At 41.3% G+C, this 23,123-nt stretch overlaps 1 protein-coding gene across 1 annotated transcript in view; it reads left to right on the top strand.

Annotated features, from left to right (window-relative positions):
• LOC122802152 (putative protein TPRXL) overlaps window positions 1-23,123 on the top strand; it is a 992,304-nt gene that overhangs the window by 352,690 nt on the left and 616,491 nt on the right. Inside the window, exon 5 of the mRNA XM_044071829.1 lies at window positions 174-197. Within this exon, the coding sequence (XP_043927764.1) occupies window positions 174-197 (24 nt within the window). The remainder of the gene's footprint in view (window positions 1-173; window positions 198-23,123) is intronic.

Genomic DNA, 23,123 nt, shown 5'->3' with positions numbered 1-23,123 from the left:
ATCACTTTTGTTACCCTCCCCTACAGTTCTTCAGGCAGGAGTACTCTAATTTTCTTATTGTTAGATTTAGAATTAGTACACCATGTTTTAGTTGTAGTTTTATGTCTAGACAATGTTTTAGTTGTAGTTTTATGTGTATTCTCTTACATATTAAATGTTTCATTTTATTACAGATGCCAGCATCATAGTAAGCACACGTAAGTTATTTTATCCTAATAAAGTCACTATGCTCCTTATTTAACAAAAAGCCACACATGCTTGCTGTCAGATATTAAACAAAAAGGTTTTCCCCTTTATCTGGGCCTAGAAACAAAAATCTGTGGACAATGTATTGAAGGAACTTGTTCCATAACTGATGCCAGTGATAAGTAGTATATTATCTCAAAATTTGAGAAACACTGAGCACCAGTGTCACTGCACATCTTCTGAATGGTTTCATAAACGTGTTCTGCTGACTGCTGTTTTTTTACCATATGTACAGATGCGAATCTTGAGACCGAACTGTGATACTAGGTAGAAAATCAATTAATCTGAATTTACTTCCACTTAATCAACAGTATACATGGTGAAATATTTCACATTTTATAGCAAATTACATTGCATTTGTCTGATGTCACAATGAGACAGCCATTCTATTTACCTCTTTTGGTGAATACAGCAACCCCCCCCCCCCCCCGCTTGTGCCCTTTCAATGATTCTATCAATTTCCTGAACATATTCTTGTAGTGTATTCCATGGGTCTATAACCCTGTTCATGAAGAAGTCCTCAAAAAAGTAAGTTGGTCCCAGTGATACTCTCTCCATGTGTCTTATGTCCCCATGAATTATTCTGTGACTTTCCTGTCCATATTCCAGTAGCCCAAGTCTGTAATCCTGTTTATGAAAAAATTGTTTCACAGATCCAAGGAGTAAGATTGGTTCCTACAGTGTACTGCCTGCTTCTCTCAGATCTCATAGCACGATCAAATACCCTTCTTCGAATCCCTGGTTGCACCCTTTCCCATCCATTGCACTTATCTTTCTGAGAGACTTTTCTACACATCCCTTCTAGCAGCCTGATGTCATGTTCTCTTAATGGTATCATGCAGTAATTATAGTGTGGCCTGAACAGGGTCTGAAAATGTGAGATTATTACTTGCTTCTGGTGCCACTTCCTTAGAGGAAGCATTCTAGTTGCTGCTGCTTTAACCCCTTAACTCTGTTCATGATCATCTAGTCCAGGTGTCATAACACCCCCTTGGACCTTGGGAGTGTGTCAAATCACCAAAGGCAGTTTCATTAAACATTAAATGTTTAAACATTGTTTGCTGAAACTGCTTTCACCAACAGTGGAATTTTCCTCTCTCACCACTTTTGTGTGACGTTAGAGTTGGTATAGATAAGTCTCAGGGATAGGGAGGATCTCCCCATATGGGGGAGTTCAGGGGGTCTTACCCCTTTACAAAAAGATTTCCTCCAATATTCATGGAAAGTAGTTTCAACAGTTTTCACATTTTTTTCATTTGCCTAAATCAGTGAGCCACCATGAACCCCAATCCTTTTACTATGTTTTTGCCATCAGTTCTACTCCCCCTGAAGTCAAAAGTTCACACCAGAGTCTTTGTGGCCCAAGTGTGATTTACTGTATTTGTCCGCAGTTAAACTCTGTTACTGTCTTTATACCTGTTTGGACAGACCTTGTACAGCTCTCTTAGACCCTTTCCCTGAATGCACTGTATCACCTATTTTATATCGTACAGAAAGAAGCTAATTCTGTTTTGTATTTTTTAATATATTTATTTACTTGGTAAGTAAGCTTGTTCTTCTGAGACCATGTTCAGCCACAGCTTGGGATACATGAAGAAGGGTAAATGCTGTATGTATCTAAGGACAGTTGTTAGTGTGGTCTTTCTATATCTGGGCAAGTCAGATCATATATTCAGCTCAAAATAATAATTTCCTTAGTTACAGTCATTTGCTTCCTGAATTTTTTAAAAAAACGCCAAGTTCTTACATTCTTAAAAACATGTTCCCAGATAACTTTCTCTTTCCCATTACACTTCCAGCATTTGCTGTCAACATGAGGAAACATTTTCCTCCAACAAGGCAATTACTAGAAAATGGAAATTAAAATCTAAACCAACTGATTATGCATTTTCTGATTTTTGTATACCTAAATAATGTTTTAATGAGTCCCTTATGGAAAATTTTTAAATAAAGATATTGCAAAAAAAAATTCTAAACCAACTTTAACTTGAACTACTATATATTGTAAATGTAATAAAAGAACTGGAGGTGGGATTTTTAAAAAAGAAAAGGAGCAAATTACATAAAAATAGATGGTCCACAGGATTCAATAAACTCTGTGTAGGCTTCGTACAGAGCATGCATGGAATTTACATATTTGTGCAACATGCACGGCGAGCAGCAGTATGCAATGCATATTAATGAGGTGCGGTACACCTAAGCTACTATGTTTTTCATGGCTTGCAACAGTGTTGCTGACTGTGAAACCTCATAAGAAAACACTGAAAGCAATTCCATGTAAAGGAGAGCAGCTGCAGTGCATAGATTTGCATGGGATGCTACAGTGATCATCAGGGCTTTGCATATAGTGAAACCTTGTCAGTGAACATGGATAGCAATTTCATGTGTAAGGAACAGCACCTATGGTGCATGGATTTGACTGCAATGCCACAGTGATCATCAGGGGTTTTATAAATAGCTCTCATTGTTAGTGCAACACATCTGCACAGAGGCCATCTTAATGAGAGGACAAGTAACCAGGAGTAGGGACATATTTGTCATAGATGTCACATAGAAATGTGTTACAATGTAACACTCACAACCTCTTAGTGTGACAAATATGGACAAAGCCATAATACTGGGGGGGGGGGGGGGCAGAAATAGGGACATATTTTTAATATTACACTGACAAACTTAGAAAGCTGATAGAATATATAAGTTGTACATTAGCATGAACTTTCTGAAGAGCATGAAGTTTGAAACTCAAATGTAAATCATCAGTTACTGACTGCACTCTGCAATGACATGCCAATGATTTACCAGGAAAAAAATGTTATGAGGAAAAGATCATAAATATGAGACAAAAACTGGACATTCTGCGCAGATCAGGACAGTTGAGAAGTATGCACTCATGTATGTGATATTGAGTCACATTAGTCCAGAGATCATCCCAGTGATATGGCAGGAAGCCACATATTTGTTAAGGAAAACATCTGGACATCCTGGGAATATCTGGACAGTTGAGAGGTATGAATGCAAAGTATATGGTCCAAACACAGTACAGACAGTGTACTTACAGTGCAGAGTATTGTGATATTCCATTCTTGGCATTCTATATGAAAGCTGTGTAAATGATCTGTAACAAGACATGGGACTGTCATGTAAAATGATCACCCAGGGGGGAACTCTGTGTATTGAATAGGGACACACAGATGAATTGTAGGAATTAACACAGGGAACAAGTAGAGGTGAAATTCCCGCATGTACAGCAGAGGAGGGCATGCTAATGGAAGATGGTTGTAGCAGCAACACCAAGCACATATCTTTGTGGTACTGTATGGACTGTACAGTGAAAATGTGTTGTCTGTAACTGTCACACTTGGTGACATAACAATGGGGAGGATGTCTGTGTGAGATAAACGCCCTTACATGAATAATACAGCAGTTTATCAGTCAGGGATCTCACATACAATTTGGGTAGGGGGCATACTAGGAAGCTATGCAAAATGATATACCTGAATATGAGTGTACTCTCAGCAGAGGTCTCCAGCAAGGTGGCCACAGGTAAAGGATCATGGCAAATATTACAAGAACCAACCACAATCATGGACAATATCAGAATAATACTACCACTAATCTCATGCCTCTGACGTAACATATGTGATGTGGAATGATAACAGATGGGCTTACACATATTCACTTGACAACTATTATGATATATCCACACTCTGTGAGGGTAACCATGCACACTGTCCTGGTACTATAATGTCTGCAGGAGGTGATAGGAGGGACACAGCTATATCTGTGTGTGACAGTATGGTCAGTACAGGCTACTTGCCTTGTTTTTGCATGCCATATATCTATGGCACAATTCACAATGTCACAAATGTTGTACATGCCATTAATGTTGTCAAGCACCTATGTATGCAGTCCGTGCATAAGCTGAACAGGTAGCACACATGCATCTGCTGTAGCTCTCTAAGGCCAAGAACACTGCACTAATGGGCCCAGACAATATCCCCGGATGCTGTCTAAGTAACATGAAACATGACATATCAGACCCTCTGGAGTTGCTATTTAACCTTATCCTCTAAACAAGCTTCATGCCTCATGAGTGGAGAACACCAACAGTCATCCTCTGCACAAAGGTGGCCCATCCACAGACCCTGGAAACTACAGACCCCTAAGTCTCACTATTCTTCTATGTAAAACCATGGAAAGAATTATCCTGGAAATTATCAGTAGTGATATAGTAAACCTCCAGACACTGGACCCAATCCAGGATGGTTTCATCAGGGGCAGGACATGCTTAATCAGTCTGGTGGACTTTGAAAAGGTCAACAAAGTGATGGATGAGGGCAAAAAGGTTCACACTGCCTACTTTCACCTCGCCAAGGCATTTGACACAGTACTTCACTTGGGCATTGTTGACAAACTCAAGAGGTTGGGTACAAACCCATATATCTCCTGGTGGATAGCCAACTGCTTCACAAACAGGACCCATGAAGTTAGAATTGGGGAGTCCACCTCTACAAAGAGGTCAATCAAAAGTGGAGTCCATCACAGCTCTGTCTTTGGACCACTCCTTTTTAGCACTTAATTCTCTGAAGTCAAGGCCAGCGTCAGTGGTCTCTGGCTGACTACATTTGCAACTGATTGCAAATTAGGAGCTGTCACTGAGTCGCACACTGACATAAATGTTCTCCAGGAAGGGCTGACACAGACAAACAACTGGTGTCAGACCCATGGTTAAAATTGACAAGAAATGCATAATAGTGTCCATCAGGAAATCATCCACATCTGGTAACTGTCATATTGAAAACACACCCCTTATAGTTGACCCAGTAGTTATGGACACATAGACAGTAATCTAGACATTGGCCATCACATGCCTGCAGTAGTGAGGAAGTCATTCTATTTTGTGCAACTTATAAACAAAGGTATTGCATTTAAGTTCAAGGAAGTCATTGTTCCACTGTATTCTGCATTCATCAGACCTATCATTGAGTACAATTCCCCCTTTGGTATGTACCTCACCAGGCATATCCAACAGTTGGAATGTCCACAGAAGTTCCTCACTAGAAGAATACAGGGCACAAGTAAAATGCCCTATGCAGATGGCGTCAAGGCCCTATCCATGTATTCTGTCTCCTACAGGGTTTTGAGGGGAGCTCTATGCCTGGCATATACAGTAGGGCATTGTCAGATCCCACTCTGATGGACCTCCTGCATATCCACAAAACAAACACCACCAGAAACGCCCATTCTAAAGACTTAAACCTTGCCTGTGATATAAATAGGACCTGCTGGAGAGACAGGTATGTATTCCAGAGACTACCCCATTTCTGGAACAGGATTCTCATCCATGTAAAGCAGAGATCCTCCCTGACTTAATTCAAGTGCAACTTGGACAATTGGATGGAGAACAGGAAATCCATCCGTGGTTTGCCACCTGTGTCTCTAATGGACACAAGCAACCTGTAAATGGTTCATCTCACAATCTCCTGCTTGTAAATGTTTCATCTCACAATCCCCTGCTTACACTTATCAAGGGTATCAGAACTTGTCAGAGATATGGGTTGTATGGCTAAGATTAAAATGTTCCTTGTGGTCTATGAACCTATTGTTCCACACCATCAGAGAGTCATGTATATTCCCCAGAAAGAATACCCAGGTATGGCCAATAAGCTGTGTGACAGTGCACTGTGACAAAGGTGGTATACTTCAGTTACACATCACTGGAAGATGTGTAGGGAGGTATATGAAGAAGGGTGCATTGTGCACAGTTATTGGTGTGATGAAGTCTGGGAACCATGAAGTTAGTACTACCTCTGATGTCTGTGTCCTTCATATACCCAGTACTTTTGTTATATTTAAGGGGGTAGTCAGTACTGTGACCACATTCTTGTAACACTTACCCTCTACCCCAGGGCACAGGTCACATACGTATAGTTCTGATTATAAGGTATGATGTCCAAATTATTGTTGGGTGGTGTGTCTCTTTCCTGATTCAACAAATTCCTCCATGTGTCTCGTCAGTACAGGTGTTGTCAAGGCTGTAGCAGTATCTCTGGTATGGGTTGATGCTGTCTGTATTGTACTAATATCACAACTGGAATCAACGATTGCACACAGTCTGTAGTCCTTCAGGCAGCTGTTTGGACACAAACTGTCTGCACTGCTATTGAAAGGCTATGTTGTGGACATCCTAAGTCACACTATCATACTGATATCCTAGGACTGTATGGCAGCACTGTAGTCAAACCTCATGACAGTAATAGAGTATAATGCTCTTTTTTTACATGTACCTCACCAGACACATGTAGCAACTGGAGAGCCCACAGGGCTTTCTCAGCAAGATACCACAGGCCTACACACCATGTCGTGATATATGTGGATAGATTGAAATTCATGTCACTGTAAACTTTATTGTATAGGATGAAGTGACTTCTACCTGACTCTGCCCTGGTGGAAGTACTGCATAACTGATTTAGCTGATGACCTCAGCATTGTCTGTTGAGGAGAATATAACAGTGTCCCACCTGATGGCATAAAATGCTCTCTGTAATTTCAAGCAACAGTTCACACACAATTGACTGCAGTGACAATAGAACCCCAACCTACTTAAATACAAGGAATACAGAACACATTATCCCAGAGACTACCCCATCTATGGAACAGGCTCCCCATTCATGTGAAGCAGAGTTCCTCCCTAATCCAATTCTATAAAATGGGGGTCACAGTCTTTTTCCATATGTATACATTCATAGGTTCCTAGGTGTTTACTAGGCTAACATTTTCTTAGCTCAAGGAACAGCAGGTTTGCATGATGGTTAGCAAAGTGTATAAATATGTGAGATGCACTTGTTTGTGCATTGCTAAGCACTGCACAAATGCAGTAGTATTGCTAAAGTCTGAATGTTAGTACTGAGTCTGTGGAATACACCTGCTACTTAACTGACTGTGGCAGCAGGTATTAATACAGTGATATGTTTTGGGGACCAGATGGTACTGGGTTGAAATACAGCTTTATCTAATACTTTTAACTACTTTTGCTTTACCGCTGGTGCATGATGCACACCATCGCACAATAACACATTAAAGAAAAGAAATGGGGAAGATATGACAGTGGTGAAATGGAGATGCTAAAATCTGACAGTACTGAGTTTCTGGAATATACCTGCCACTTAACGGACTCTGTGGTGGCATGTGTTAATGCAGTTAATGCCATAATGCATTCCTTTTTGGGGCTAGATGGTACTGGGTTTGAATACAACTGAATCTAGCAGTTTTAAGTACTGTTGCATTACTGTTGCTGCATGTTGGTGCATGATGTGCACCATCACACAATAATGCATTAAAGAAAAGAAATGGGGAAGATAGGACAGTGGAGAAATGGGGAGCAAGCAGGAGGAAGAACAAATGGAAAGCAATACAGAAATGTGCAGCAGGGATAGCTATCCATTTGTTCAACAGTGAAAACTGACAATATATTCAGAATATTAGCTGAATTTGGACTGTCCCCTCCAGATAGAGGGGTGACCACAACGCAATCATGTTGTATGGCCAACTGGACCCAATCAAGTGTGTCAAGAAGACACGTCAAAAATGGAAAGCTGGATATGGGACAATTTTTTTGTGGGACGGGTGCCCATTTTTTTTTGGGAGAGAGAGAGAGGAATGTTGGGGAAGGGATGTAGGTATGTATGGGTCTGGTATGTTGGGTAGGCGAGGAAGTAATTGTAGAGAAGACATAAGGACAGTGATGGGCATAAGAGGTCGGTGGACACAATGGATGGGGTGAGGATGGCGACATCCATGACCAATGGATCTCAGGCTGGTTGACAGTGAGAATTAAGTCGTCACCCACAGGGCTGTCATCACTGTCACCATACTCCGCCACTGACCAAAGTGCTTGATGCCTCCTCCTTCTACTGGTCCTGTGTAAAATGAGGGACAGCAGCCACTTCATCCAGCATAGGTGTGCACCAGCTGTGCAGCACACAACCCTACACACCATCCCTGGCAGTCCACTGCCCCCGCCATTTCTCCAGGAGGGAAAAACTGTCCTCTCCTCCAGGGCAGAACTACATGAGGGGGCTGGTAGTGCAGGGGTAGCAGAGGTGGTGCGGCCAGGACAGCCCCCACATGTGCCGGGCAATGAAGCTGTGGCTGGTGGAGTGGGGGTAGGTGGATCCTGTGGGGGCAGGCATACCCCTGCTATGCTGTGGAGCATTTTGTGATGTGGTACATTTTGATGACACATAATAAAAAAAAGGATATAAGGGCTGCAGTGAGAGTAAAAAAGATGTAAGATTAGTACCTTCATATGTAACGTGCAATGCATTAACACAATTTTTTTGACTCTGTTATCTTAACCTTTCCTCTTAAGACTACTACTCCCTAATAAATAACATTACTTTTAAGACTAACAGCTCCTAACAGATGTACGCAATACTCCAGATTGCAGCAAGTACTCCTTTACATGTGCATATATTGCACATATGCTTGTTCCAGTTTACAGCATGGCATGTGTACCACTGGTATAGAGCTTTTACTTTAAACCTCTAAGTTACACATAATTGAAGAATTATCAGTTATTTTATTGTTGGGAAGTCTGGCATTTGAACTCACCACCTCTGACTTAAGTCTTAATATTGTACTGTTGGTTTCTGCTACAGATTAATGCATGCATACTTGTTTTAACAGTTGGAATATGCATGTTCAATTTGATACAATTGTATAAAAATACCAAAAAAGCCATCTAACTTTTACAGCTACAATAACACAACTCTTCTGCTGCACACAAACCACATGCCTCCCTCATTCTCACCAATCAACTGGCATGGATTCTAACATTGCACTCCCTCTCCATGGCAACTGTGGAAAAAAACAGAACAGAATACCATTATGAATACCAGTCTTGTCTATTATTCAGCTTTTAAGCCTTACAAGTGCTCTTGTAGTTGAATGTGTGAGATTTCCTCTATTCTAAATTCTTCAATCTAAGCATTGAGGGGTACCCTTCTTCCCCCTCCAGAGGTAGTTGTAGTGCTGTTTACATTGTTCACCAGGGGATACCAGTGGCACTGGTTACAGCCTGGGCCAAGCTTTGACTTATACTGGGACCCACAATAGTCCCCCTGCAGCAACCTGGCACTGTGGTGTTTCACTAGGAGTCCAACAAAAATCTTAGACGTCTGGACATGCCATCTCTGTGCCCTAAATCTCACTCCCCTCCCCACTAATGCCTGCCATGTCTTTCATGCATCAAGAGGAATAGAGACTGATGGTTTCCCACCAATTCCGGTTATCAATTTTACTGGGAGTATGCACACTGTTTCAAAATGTTGCAAACCACCTACCATCATGAAAAACTTGTACTCTGGTGTGTGCAATGATAAGCAGTGTGCAACAGTAGTAAGGGTTATTTGATGTACAGTCACTTGTGTAAGTATGTTAGTCAAATGTGAAGGCCATGCCAGTCCATACATCAGAAATATACTTATAGGAACATAGTACACAGTATACCCACAGTCATATGTTTTATAATAAATGTGATAATACATAGATAAATAAAAAAATAACTGATACAGTATTAGTGTCTCAGCCCTCATACATATAATTAATATCAGCTACACTATGTCAAGTGTTGTAAGTGAGATTGACTGTAATGGGAAATAGAACAGCATTAAAAGTATATGGAATATGCTGTATTTTAACCCAGGGCCATGTGCATGGCAGTTGTAGACTTTACACCTGTTGCCACAATAAGTGTAAGAAAACATTTGTCTAGGTTGCAGTTCATTGCTATAAACTGAAATGTCACGGCAGTAAAACAAAGGTTCCACAACCTGTATTAGAACTCAGGACCATCTGTACTCCAGCCATACACTTACTCTTGCTGCCACTGGATTAATTACATATAATTGCCTATTTTGGTATTCATTTTTAAGGTCTTGCTGTTGACCATCGTGCCGTGTTGCTTAGTGGGGTTGTGCAATGCCCAATAGTATTAATTGAGTGCATCCGGTGTGTATTTTTGGCTGTCTGGGTCCTGTTTGCTGCTGGGCTCCAGTTTGCAGACTGCTATGCTTCACACACACCAGATAAACACAGCCCAACCTGACGTTCATTTTCCTCCATTTCCTGTGTTTGCACTGAGTGGCACAGTGCACCAACACAGGAAAGGAAAAAAAATAATAAAAAAGAGAGAGATTGAGAAGGATTTGAACCCAGTGTCATCCGGCCCCCAAAAGGAAATATCAATACATTAACAGTGCAGCCACAGAGTCAGTTAAGTAGCAGGTGTGTTTCATAGACTCAGTAGTAATGGTAGCATTGCCGCCTCACAGTAAGACGTTGTCCTGTTCAATTCCCAGTTAGAGCCTCTTCTGTGTGGAGACATGCGTGAATGGCCGTGCCTTCATTGAAGGTTGTGCGTCAGGGCTGGCAACTCGGCACGTAAAAAAAATCCACTGCCAATCATTAGCTGACCGGAGTTCCACTGTGGCGACCCCTAACCGGGAAAAGCCGAAAGACATAAATAGTAACTGTCAGACTTTAGCAATGTGGTTCGCATTTGTGCACTTCTAAGCAGTGTGCAAACAGATGTATCTTACACATGTATACACGTTGCTAATTATTATGCAGTGGAAAACTACACATTTTTAAGTATTGCTGCTGTTTATTGTCCATTTCTTGTGTAGAACATGACGTTACATCTGGAAAAATTAAAAAAAATGAAAACCCAGTCTCACAGTATGTCATGTATTTACAATACAGCCATGAGTCATCCTTCCCCCCAAGCACTGCAACCGTGGTGTCTCAGTACTTATTCCACACATATATCACCTACACCACAAAAACATAGGTGCCGGAAGTTGTTAAAGACTGGGGGGGGGCAGAGGGCAGAAGATAAGAGGGGCACTTGGTGATCTAAAAAGGGCAATTTTTTAAAATGATTTGCTACCACAACATAGGTTCACTTGGAGGGCATTTTAAGCTTAGCCAATTCCCTTTTTGTGCTTGAATTAACATTTCCTGATTGGTCTTACCTATCCCATGGCTGATAATTGTATGTTAGCCCTAGTGAGAATGACTGTTTTATTTTTATGGATAGTCTGTTCTGGAACAGTGGTAGCCTCTGTGATATATATCCATCTCTCCACAACATTCAGTTTAGATACCTGGACTGAGTATTTCTGATGTCATTTGACTTGCTATTGTTCAGTAGGTCCATCTGTATTAGGTCAGAGGATGCCTTGTATGCCAGACATGTCACCTCTAAGCACTCTGTAGGATACTGAGTATAGTAATAAATCTTTGAGGTGGTCCATGCAAGATCTATTGTTTAGGACTTGTATCCTTTTAAGTAAGGCATCTCTGAAGGTATTCCAATTGTTGCATGGGGCTGGACAGAATGCCCATTATAACACTTGTTTTGGGCAACAAGTGAGAGTCATGTCATTGATGTCCAAGAGACTACTGCCCCCTTGTGCTGTCATGATGGCCTGTTGTGCTCTCTACAGAAGTGTAAGCTGATGATGATGGTGGTTATCCATGTTAGCCTGCCAGGCATGGCATGTTTTCTGGATCTGTTGTAGATGCGGAATCACATTCCATAGGTGATGGTGTGTCAGTGATTGTGGTTGGAATGGTACTCTATGCTTTAACCATTATTAACAGTGACACTATGCTATCAGACTGTGCCACGGTGATGCACATAGCATCATCTGCTCTGATGCTGCACTTAATCCAGGCATGCTCTGCTCTATCAAAATTAATCTGAAGACCACTAAATCTGTGTAGGCAGATATGTGCCTACAACTGATTACATGTTACAACCTCACACCTTAGTGCTATACCAACATTATAGAGAACAGATCATGCAGTGAATGAAGACAAACATAACCTGAGGTGTTTGCTACCATGCCTACATCACAGAAATAAGGTGCTGTTTATCATCAGAATGGCCAAAGCAGTGGTGAGCCATAGAGCTGTGCCTTAAGTTAATACTAACCTAGTATATCTTCAACAGGAGCACAGAATGTTTGGGTCAGTTTAGCACCCACATACAGGCTGATGGATATAATCTGCCTTCCTCTGTCCATTGACAAGGACACCAAGAAGTCCTTCATGTCACTGCTAGTCTGTGAAAGTGGACTTCCATCTGTGGACATTCGGTCCCATGCAATGACTTTGGTCTTTGTGCAAGCATGCATTATCATGATAGTGATTATTGTGTCAATCTGCAGTGGCCACTGATGGTATTTATATCTGTAATGATTCGAGACACCCATTTCCAGAAAGCCCATCAGCTCTGTCACTGCTCAAAATGTACATTCCATGAACATAGATATCCTGTGATGACACCTTTGAACAAATTAGCTATAACTTTTGATTGATATCTTCCTAAAGGAACAACCAAATTAATGTCAGTTTTCTCCTCCTTTTGTTTTAGCTGAAGTTATTGTCAATAATGTATTTTGATAGCTCACTACGAAATCTGGGTACTAGCAATAATCACTGAATCCTTTCAATACAAATTTGTAAGCATTTCTGTAAGAATATTATCTCAGTTATTAAGCTTTCATATACAGTTCTGAAGTCCTTAACTTAATTTCTTATATTACTCTCAATTTATTTTCCTTGATCTGTTTTCCAAGGCACTGTTTTTCATTTGAATCACTAGGATACCGCTTTTCAAGGAGACCGTTCTCTCTGGCTCTCTCTCTCTTGCTCTTTCTCTCACTCTGTCTTATTCCAATTCAGCTTCCTGTTTCTACACTTTGAAAACTTTTTGCTTGTAACATCATGGCAGTCATTTTTCCTCCTTTGCCACTATAGACAGTTTATCAACTAACAGCAGCATCTTAATTCTGAAAAGTTTCTTTGAAATGTCTTTGAATTCTTCAGTTAAAATAATATTCATATAATTTGCTACCCTGAGTAGAATGACTTTTGTTTTCCCTTTAGTGTAAAAATTCCTGGAATTTTCATTAGTAGAGGTACCTGCAAATTACACTATTAATAATACCGCCCTAAGGTCCAACACAGTGGTGAGAGATTTGAGAATGCAAGTTGATAGCAGCATCTACTTTGATCATCATGTGTCCACAGTGGTAAGGAAGGCCTTTTACATTGCACACCTCATAAGTAAGGCCATAGCATCCAAGACTAAGGATGTTATTATAGGATCATAGGAAGTTACTTGGCTATTGGCCCTGAGGCCCTTACAAGCCTAGCCATGTATTTAGCACATGTTCAAACAAGTCAGCACCTTATGACACTGTCCAGCAAGGACACAGGTGGAATTCCAAGGGTGTTTCCCATCCAGTTATCCAGGTTGCACTTAAAAAGGGTTAATGAAGTACTTTGCTTGATGTGCAGAGGGAGTCTATTTCACAAAAGGGGGAGTTTCTGGGACACAAATCTGTCCTGCCAACAAGTCCTATTGATGTCACAGACCAGGTTGAGGTCGCACAGGGGGGGGGGGTACTCGAGTGGAGCTTGACTTGTAAATATGCAGCAGTCCCATCAGGGCAGGGTCTGAGATTGCTTTGTATGCCAGACAGAGGTCATCTCTGAGGAGTCTGTAGGAGACTGAGTAGAGGGACACAGGGCCTTTAGCCTATCTGTGTTGGGTAGATGGTTGAGGCCCCAGATTCTACTGGTGAGAAACCTCTGTGGTCTCTCCAGCTGCTACATGTGCTTTGTGAGGTACATGCTGAAAGACACATTGTACTCAATAATGGGTCTTATAAGGGAAGAATACAGGGATGTTATAACCACCTTGTCCCTGGATGAGATACCCTTACTAATTAGGTGGGCAGTGTAGAAAGTGTTCCATACAAAAAGTCAGTTTGCTATCAACCTGAGTGCCCAAGTCCCTCACGACTGATTGCATGCTTAGAACCTTATTATCAATGTGATAATTTGTGGAGACATCACTCTCCCCAAAGGGAATTATGATGCATTTTTGGCATTCAGTTTGAGGCCATGTTTCTGGCACCAGTCATTTGTTTGGGTGAGACCCTCTTGGAGGATGTCCACATCACTAGGGGATTTGATGACAGCACACAGTTTGCAGTCAGCTGCAAACTTGGTCAGCCATATCCAACTGATTTTGGCCTGCACCTCAGAAAAGTATATCCCAAACAGCAGAGGCACCAAGCCCAATCCCTGGGGTACACTGCTCATTATGGTTCTACTGCTTGAGGTGGTTTCCCTATTTTGCCTAGGTGGGTTCTATCAGTGAGCCAGTTCACTACCCATCTAGTAATGTATGGATTTATGCCTAGTTGAGAAGATGATCAATTATACCCGAGTAGGAATAGTATCGAAGGCCTTGGCCAGGTCAAGGTAGGTGGTGTGTATCATCTTCCCCTCATCCATGGCCTTGGTGACTGTCTCAAAGTAGTCAACCAAATTTAACAGGCATGACCTCTCCTTGACAAAACCAAATTGTGTGGAAATGAGTGTCTGGAGGTCCTTGTTAATGAGGTCCATGATAATCCGCTCCATGGCCCTGCAGATCAGACTAGGTTAGGCTGATGGGTCTATAATTTCCTGGATTGGTGGACACTTGACCTTTGTGTAAAGGGATGACAGTGGCTCTCCTCTACTCGGCTGGGAAGAAGCCAGTACTCGGGCTTTGGTTGAATAGGGTGCCTAATTGTGCTGCACGTTCCTGCCCAAGTTCATGTAAGATGCAGCCTGGGATGTTATCAGGATGGGACCTGATAACATCCCAGGCTGTATTTTTGCCTTTGAAAGAGCAGTGATGATTTGCTCCCTAGAGATAAGGGGAGGGGGGCAGGTACTGGGTATACCTGTTTTACTGATCGGGGGCAGAGAGTGACATTTTCACTGAACCTGTCTGCCAGCAGGTTGGCTACATTTTCAGCTTTTGTGTATGTGATGTTCTTGACCAGCAGTTCTGAGCAGATCTAGGTGATTCCCTTGAGACTGCAGACATATGTGAAGAAGGCCTTATGATTGTCTTTAGTAGATGTTGCCAGTTTGGACACAAAGTTTGCTTTGGAGGATTTCACTAATGCTTTTATCTGCTTGTTCAGGCTAAGGAGAGATTGCTTCCAATTAGGCACCTGCTCCTTCTTGGTCCTGGAAAGCAATTTTTTTCCTTTTATTGCAGAGTTTATTTATTGCAGATGTCCACCAGACTGATTTACTCTTCCTTGAAGAGGATGATTTCATCTGTTTGGGTATTCCTGGTTCCATGTAGCTATATAAATGTTCATATAGTACTTTGGTGTAGGTTTGGACATATGTGCCAGTTCCTGCGCAGAGGAGGGGGCTGAGAAGTTGTTTATACCTTCCCTCAGGAAGTTGTAATCAGCTTTAGAGAAGTTTATTTGTTTGACCCTAGTTGGGGGGGGGGTGCATTTGGGGGAGATGGTGACTTTAAAAGTGACCACTTTGTGGTCTGATCTTACCAGGGATGATGACACTGTAGGGATGCTGCAGTGGTTACTCATGTTGGTTAATACCAAGTCCAAGATATTTTCACCTCTTGTGGGGGTGTCGACCAACTGGTCCAAGGCATTTGCACTGACAAAATCAGGGAATGTCTGGGCAGTTGTGTTTTGGCATGAGTATTTCCTCCAGTCTGTGGTTGGATAGTTAAAGTCACCCAAGATCAGGGTAAAGGGTTAAACCTTGATAGATTTGAGGAGGTCCAGATAGGTGGAGTGGGAACCTTGAGTCAAAATTGGAGGCCTATAGCTATCCATGATTTGAATAGGGGTCTTGTCAGTTGTTAACTGCACCTGAAGTGTTTCCTGTGCTTCATACTGTTTGACCAACCTGGAGGTGTGTACGTCTTTTATACATGTTGCATCTCCACCTGCTTTTGCTTTGCTGCCCACAGTTTGGGGTCTGAACATATGATAGGATGAGTAACCTGGCATGGCTGGGATGCTCTCCGCAGCTTGAACCAGGTTTTTGTGACTGCACAAATGTCAGCATCTTCCAGGGTTAAGAATGCTTGCAATGAGTGCAGTTTCATGTTTAGACTGCACTGTACTCATCACTCATAAGACCAATAATAGAGTACAATGTATGCTTTTGCATGTACCTCACCAGACACCTGCAGCAGCTGGAGCGACCCAAGAGGTTTCTCATCAAGAAAATTCAGAGACTTAAACATATGACCTATATGGACAGACTAATGGCCCTGTCACTGTACTCTATATCATATAGAGTGCTGAGAGGCAACTTGTGCCTGGCCTACAGAGCACTCTCGAACCCTGCCTTAATGGAAATGCTGCACCTCCACAAATCAAATGGGACAAGACTCACTCATTGTAAGGACCTTAACCTAAACTGCGACATCAACAGGACATGCTGGAGAGACAGATATGTCTCCCAGAGATTGACACTACTATGGAACAAAACTCCCAATTCACGTGAAACTGAGCTCATTAATAACCCTATTTAAGTGTAATTTGGATGTGAAACTGTAAAATTAACCTGGGAGTTTCAACTATGTCACTCTTAGACAGGTGCAACCAGTGCTGATCATGAATTTGCAAATATGGACTACATATCTTTGTCTATAAGGGAACAATAGTGCAACTTTTCTAGGCGTGAAAAGGCCATAGGGCCATTAGTCTAGTAACCTCCTATGAACCTAGGGTGATCATGGTAGTAGCCTCATATGAATCTATGAAGTTATGAACCTATGCAGGCCTGCCAGCATCTTGTTTCACATGTCCTGCTCATGTTATATACTATAAGTTCAGCTGCAGTCTTGCAAAAGTCAGACTTGTGCCACGGTACTTGCATTAAGTACTGTGTTCTGCAGTCTGTGTATAGGTAGAAGTTCTGTTCTCAATGCAGTCAACTGTGTGTGTGTGTGTGTGTGTGTGTGTGTGTGTGTGTGTGTGTGTGTGTGTGTGTGTGTGTGTGTGTGTGTGTGTGTGTGTGTTCTCTTGCTTGACATTACAGAGAGCCTTTAATTGCATCATGTGAGACACTGTTATTACCATATTCTCAACAGACACTGCTGATGTCATCAGCTATATCATATGTTTGGATATGGGGTCATCCTACCAGGCATAGTCAGACACTGGCATGGAGGCCAGGCAGACATCACCTCATCCTATACAAGACAACATACAGTGACATGGTTTTTAATCTAGCCAGATACATCATGGCATGGTTTGTTGGCCCTGTGTTATCTTGCTGAGAAAGCACTGTGGTCTCTCCAGCTGCTACATGTGTCTGTTGCAGTACATTCAAAAGAGACCATTATACTGTATTACTGTTCTGATGAGGTTTGACTACAGTGCTGTCATACAGTTTTATGATCTGAATATGATGGTGACTTATGATGTGCACTATACGTTTGTCCTGAAAATCATTAAAGAGAGAGGTTAGAAAGTAATGATATATACATTGCAGTTTTTGACTTCACAACCCTTACAAGAGCATTCACTATACAGTTGTGAAAGTTTCATGCTATCAACTGTCTAACTTTCTAAGGCCAATATAAGTCAAAGGTACAATGAGCAGTTTCAACAATACAAATGCAGACATACCAAGCACTAAAGTTACACACCCTAACCATCGGACACAGCTTTTGTGTTCCTGAATCCAAAAGGTAGAAAACATGGATATGGTACAGTTATCACCTGGACAGGGTGTTGTGTGGGGGAAGAGGAAGCCTAGTCTGACACAAAGGATCTGTGAGTGTGTATAAAAAGGAGAAGAAGGCAGACATTGGAATAAAGCAACAAACCGCCAGTGAGACAAAAATGAGTAACTGTTGAGTGTGTGTCTGTAGGGGCCCTCCAGGTGAAATTGGTGTGCGAGTGTCTGCACTAACAGAGCCAAGCTCTGTGCTTAGCTGTACATCTTGGTCTGTTGAACTGGTGTGAGCCATAAATTGTAGAGGTGGCAGTTCATTATTATCATCCCCAACCATGAGAACTGGCTCTGCTAGGAGTTGCACTGGCACCTCCATACCCAAGGTGAGATGCAGTGCTGTTACCTGAATGTGACCAATGTCTGCTGGATGAGCTCCCTTCATGGGGACATCTAGGACCACGGCCCCCATAGTCTGCCACTTCCAGGTGTGGACAGCACACTCCTTAATAGAGCAGTGGAAGTACTGCCGCTATGGGAGCGTGATCTGGCACAGCTACCTTGGTTGACAGCAGATGATGTGGCTGATTTACACCCAAGAGGATGCCATTCCCCTCCCAGCAGAGTGTACTCATTTCATGATGGACACTTCTCATTCTAAAGTGTCATTCATTCAATCACATGAATCAGCAACATGGCGGAGGAAGTCATGCATGTCAGGCTGTGCCACAACCACAATCCTGAGCATTTGTCTGGAGCACTTTTGGGAACATGCCTATGCTTCCATGACCGCCGTAAACATACATTGAGTGACATGGGAAGTGACACCTGCACCAGGTGGGGGAGGAACTGCAGGCATCCTCCAATAACCCCTGTCAATCCTCCTGTGTAGCATCTCACTCGCACTTTGGCTATAGCCAGACTCAACAGGCACTGAAGCCACAATAATGTCCTTGCCTGCCACCTGCCCAATATCTGTGGGCTCACTGGACTTGGTAGGCATAGGCCTACTGGCTGTGTCCAATAGAAATGCAGGGAATGGCTGCATGTCAATCTCAATGTCATATTCAACCTCTGCACCCCTGACTGTGCTTCACTTTGGCCAGCATCACCATCAGAGTCTGCTGACACACCGACATCAGGTGGCACAGAGCCCACACTCCCACTATCATGATCACCTGTTATAAAAAACAAGAAATACAGGAATAAATTAATACCTGCACTAATATAGCACAATATATGCTAACAGACTAACAGTACTGCCAGTATTACAGACAGTACAGCAATACACAGAATATTTCTTTAAATTGCTCAGCAGTATTGACATAAAAATGTTTACCTTACTATCTGCAGATGAGATGGTCTGTAGTCCAGATGGTCATGGAAGAAGGTTAAGCAAGAGGTAAAGGCAACATCATCACAATTAGTAGCAACACTTAATAGTAATAGGTGTCATAGGCATCAGCATCCAGGATCCTCCACCAGTTCCTGGATGCTATGCTCCAACATGCCATTCAGCACATATATTTCCCTATAGCTCTGAGGAGAGAGCCAGAAATGTACAACAGTTCTTCCAGGTACACACTACCCTGAAGTACCGGGTGCCATAGATTGCACTCATGTAGAAATTAAGGCACTACCTGGGGAACAGGATAATCTCTACATTAACAGAAAGGGCTACCACTCTATCAGCTGTCAAAGGCATGTGTACTGCCAAGGAAATTGTTTTGAACATGTGTGCTGCTAATCCTGACAGATACCATGACTAAGATATCTGGCACACCTCCCAACTCTACCAGATGTTTGCTAGGGGGTATATCCCACAGGCCATTTACTGGGGGATGCAGGCTATGCAATGGAACCATGGCTGATGACACCCATCAAAAATGCACACAAACCCACAGAATAACACCATCATGAGGCACACTCTCAAACCAGAAATGTCATAGAGCATGTGGTTGGGCTGCTTAAGTCAGGGTTCTGGCACCTAAATACATCTGCAGAACCCTTCAGTACAATCCATGGGCATGTACAGAAACCTTCAGAGTATGCTACATGGCATAATCCTGAGGAAACAGCTGTAGCAGTAGTATCAGCAAGGGGAAGGGGCATACATCTCACCACCAATGGCAACCACTTCACAAAAATAATTTTCTTTTAGGAGTATATTTTTCTCAAAACTCAGTGTTTTTACCACCACAAAGGAAGTATATATGGACATGCCTGTGATAAATATGGTTAGAAATTCCTTGTTTGTGTCTGTTAGCTAGATTTTGATGGTAATCGTGCCTGCTAATTTTAGAAAGGAGCAGTATTAGTATAGTGCACACTGCCACATATTTGTTGCATGCTGTTCTTTTAGATTTTTTAGTTCAAGTTTTAGTTTTCATAATCAAAACAGGAAGAGTATAATATTGTATAAGAAATAAGTCATGACAGGGTATGAAATATAGGATTTTAATTAATGTTCTGCAGTTAAGTCAGGAAATGAAAGGCTGTTCTTGACTGCTGGAATATCCTTAAAATCCTAACTTGTCCATACCCTGGGGTGACTAAATGCATTTATAAAATGGCTGTATTTAATTATTTTGAAGAGTAAGCTGAATGATTTCATCAGATTAATTACAAAAGGGAAATATACATTGATTTATTCTTTGCCATTTTATAAAGTGAAAGAACAAACAGTTGATAAAATGCTGTTCATATTGCAGGAAATGTAAAACAAATATATAATAAGGAAATCTATTTTATAGTAAATTCACACAAGTCATTGAAGTAATTAATAATTTGAAACTGAAATCACTCTAATAGATTATGTGGTTAGCCTTGAACTAAATCCAGCCTGGCATGACCGTATTGACATTATGAATGAACAAGACATTGAGTTGGCCATTGTATGTACCATGGTGATGGGATGCTTGCCAATTGTTAGTCACAGAAACAGACTTGCCAGTAAGTAAAGATCCCTGAGTGAATATTTTTCTGACTATATTAGTTGCTTTGGATCATGGTTGAAAAATTATGCAATCATACCTGGTATCTGTCTAATACTTTTGTGAATTTCTGCTCTAGCAGACACCACATTTTCTGAAAAAAGGCACTTCTGTGTATCCATAGGCTTCTGCATGAAATTAAACTCTCCATGTGAGTTCTCTGAGCTATGAATCTTCTACCTTCCTATTGTGCCCTCTCATTTTTACATATTGTTTTTATTAAATGTTATCATTTCTAATTAATCCCTTGAGGTAGCTTAATACTTTTATCAAGTGTTTGTTCCTCTGCTGTGAACCTCAGTACTAAATTTTGGAGCTGTGAGATAAAAATGTGAGCTGCATCAGCCCAGATCAGTGGCATAGAAGTGTAATGCTGTGTTTACGGTTGACATAATCTAAGTTCACTTAGCAGCTCAGGTACTAGAGAGGCTAGGTCAGAGAAGGTGAAAGTGAGATGCTGGCACCAGCTCTATCCTAGGGAGAAAGAGATAGTTACCTTCTGCTCCAAAGAATTCAGCAGGAGTGCCATTGTAGTGCTGGTAGCAGTTATAGGGTCAGGTGACTTTTGATGCATGGCAGGGTAGATAGTCCCTTTGTATGTGGAAGCATACATAAAGAAGTTCTCTGGAACCTGCATTTTTTCAGGAGAAGCCACTATCTACCATGATGAGAAAAGTTAGGCTTGAAAGGAAAAACCTTTAGACAAACAATGGCCTGCCAGTCATGGTTCTTGATTCACAAGGAGAACAGATGGGCTGATAAGTGGCTGCCCCATTTGGGGACCAAATGAGCTATAGTGGCCTTTCCCAGACTAGAAAACAAATAGGCTGCTATTCACCTTGGGGGTAGAATGGATGGGTCATTAGAGGGTTGCTTGAAAAAAACTTAAGTTGGGTGAGTGGAGTTATAAAAATGTATGAAGTAAATTTTGGTTGGTATTTTTTCTTTTGGGGGGGGGGGGATTTGGTAACATATTCTCCATGAAAGAAAACTTTGCCTCCTACACTCACCTACCAGTTATTCTTACCTTTGAGTTGCCACATCTTAGACATATAAAAATTCACATCAAACTTTTTTCTCGTAATTCTGTCCAAGAATTATGGCTTAGTATTGTTCTCATTTGAGAACACAGCTGCTTTATTTGATTTTCTATCTTTATAAAGGGCCTGGTACATGACTTTGTTGCTCCTTCTGGACTGCATCAATGTAGTTTTGCAGGAAGGTTTCCCAAAACTGCATTAGGCATTTTGAATTTGTTTTAAGTGTTTCTACAAAAATATTAAAACAAATTCTTAATTGCTGTGATCTGTGTATGGTAAGTAATGTAGTAACTAACCCAAATTTTTCAAATTCTTATGTTAAGTCTTGCACATTATAACCCATTCCCAAATGATGAAAGTCAAATAGTATTGTCTACCCTAATACACATTATTAAATGAGGTAAGTCAATTTTGAAAGAAAAAAGTTATTTTTTTAGGTATCTACATATATATATATATATAAATATATATAAATATATATATATATATATATATATATATATATATATATATATATATATGGGTCTATTCAAAACATCAAAAGCCCACAATATCGAGGATGAAATCATCAAGCAAAAGCATCGCAACCTCACTTCAATGAACAACCGGATCATTGAATCCATTCCTAGGGTAATTAACCACTCATACCACAACTAACAAAAATGAAACAGTACCTTCCCCAACCCGCCCAGGTGGAGGATATGTCCTCAAAACCCACCCAGGTGGGAGGGGCTGCACCCTCCCAACTAACTATACCAACTCCAAGATTGTACTTCAGTTGGGAAAAGGGCAAACTCCACCTTGTTGGCCAACAGGTTACTTAACGTGGGAATGTATTCGCCAATCCGTTCATTCGCTGAAGTGAGGTTTCGATGCTTTCATCGTGATGATTTAGTCCTCGATATTGTGGGCTTTAGATGATTTTGGGTAGACCCATATATATTTATATATATATATATATATATATATATATATATATATATATATATATATATATATATACGTATATAAAATATTACTGTTTTCCCCGCCACAGTACTTTGCACGCTACACTTTGTTCATTGCTCCAGTTTCATTATGTAAGCCTCTTCCTGACACTAGTTTTTGTATTGTTGCCTGTGGCTGCTGTCATGCCTTGAAAGGTCTTTAGACCAGTGTACTTAGCTGGTTAACAAATGAAAAAATAAATTAATAAATAAATACATACATATACACACACACACACACACACACACACACACACACACACACACAC

This window comes from Protopterus annectens, chromosome 5.part0, assembly GCF_019279795.1.
Source record: "Protopterus annectens isolate FY-2018-M chromosome 5.part0, PAN1.0, whole genome shotgun sequence".
In the NCBI taxonomy this organism is placed as follows: Eukaryota; Metazoa; Chordata; order Ceratodontiformes; family Protopteridae; genus Protopterus; species Protopterus annectens.
Note: the sequence above shows the minus strand (reverse complement) of the source record. Positions and strands in the feature narration are given on the sequence as shown.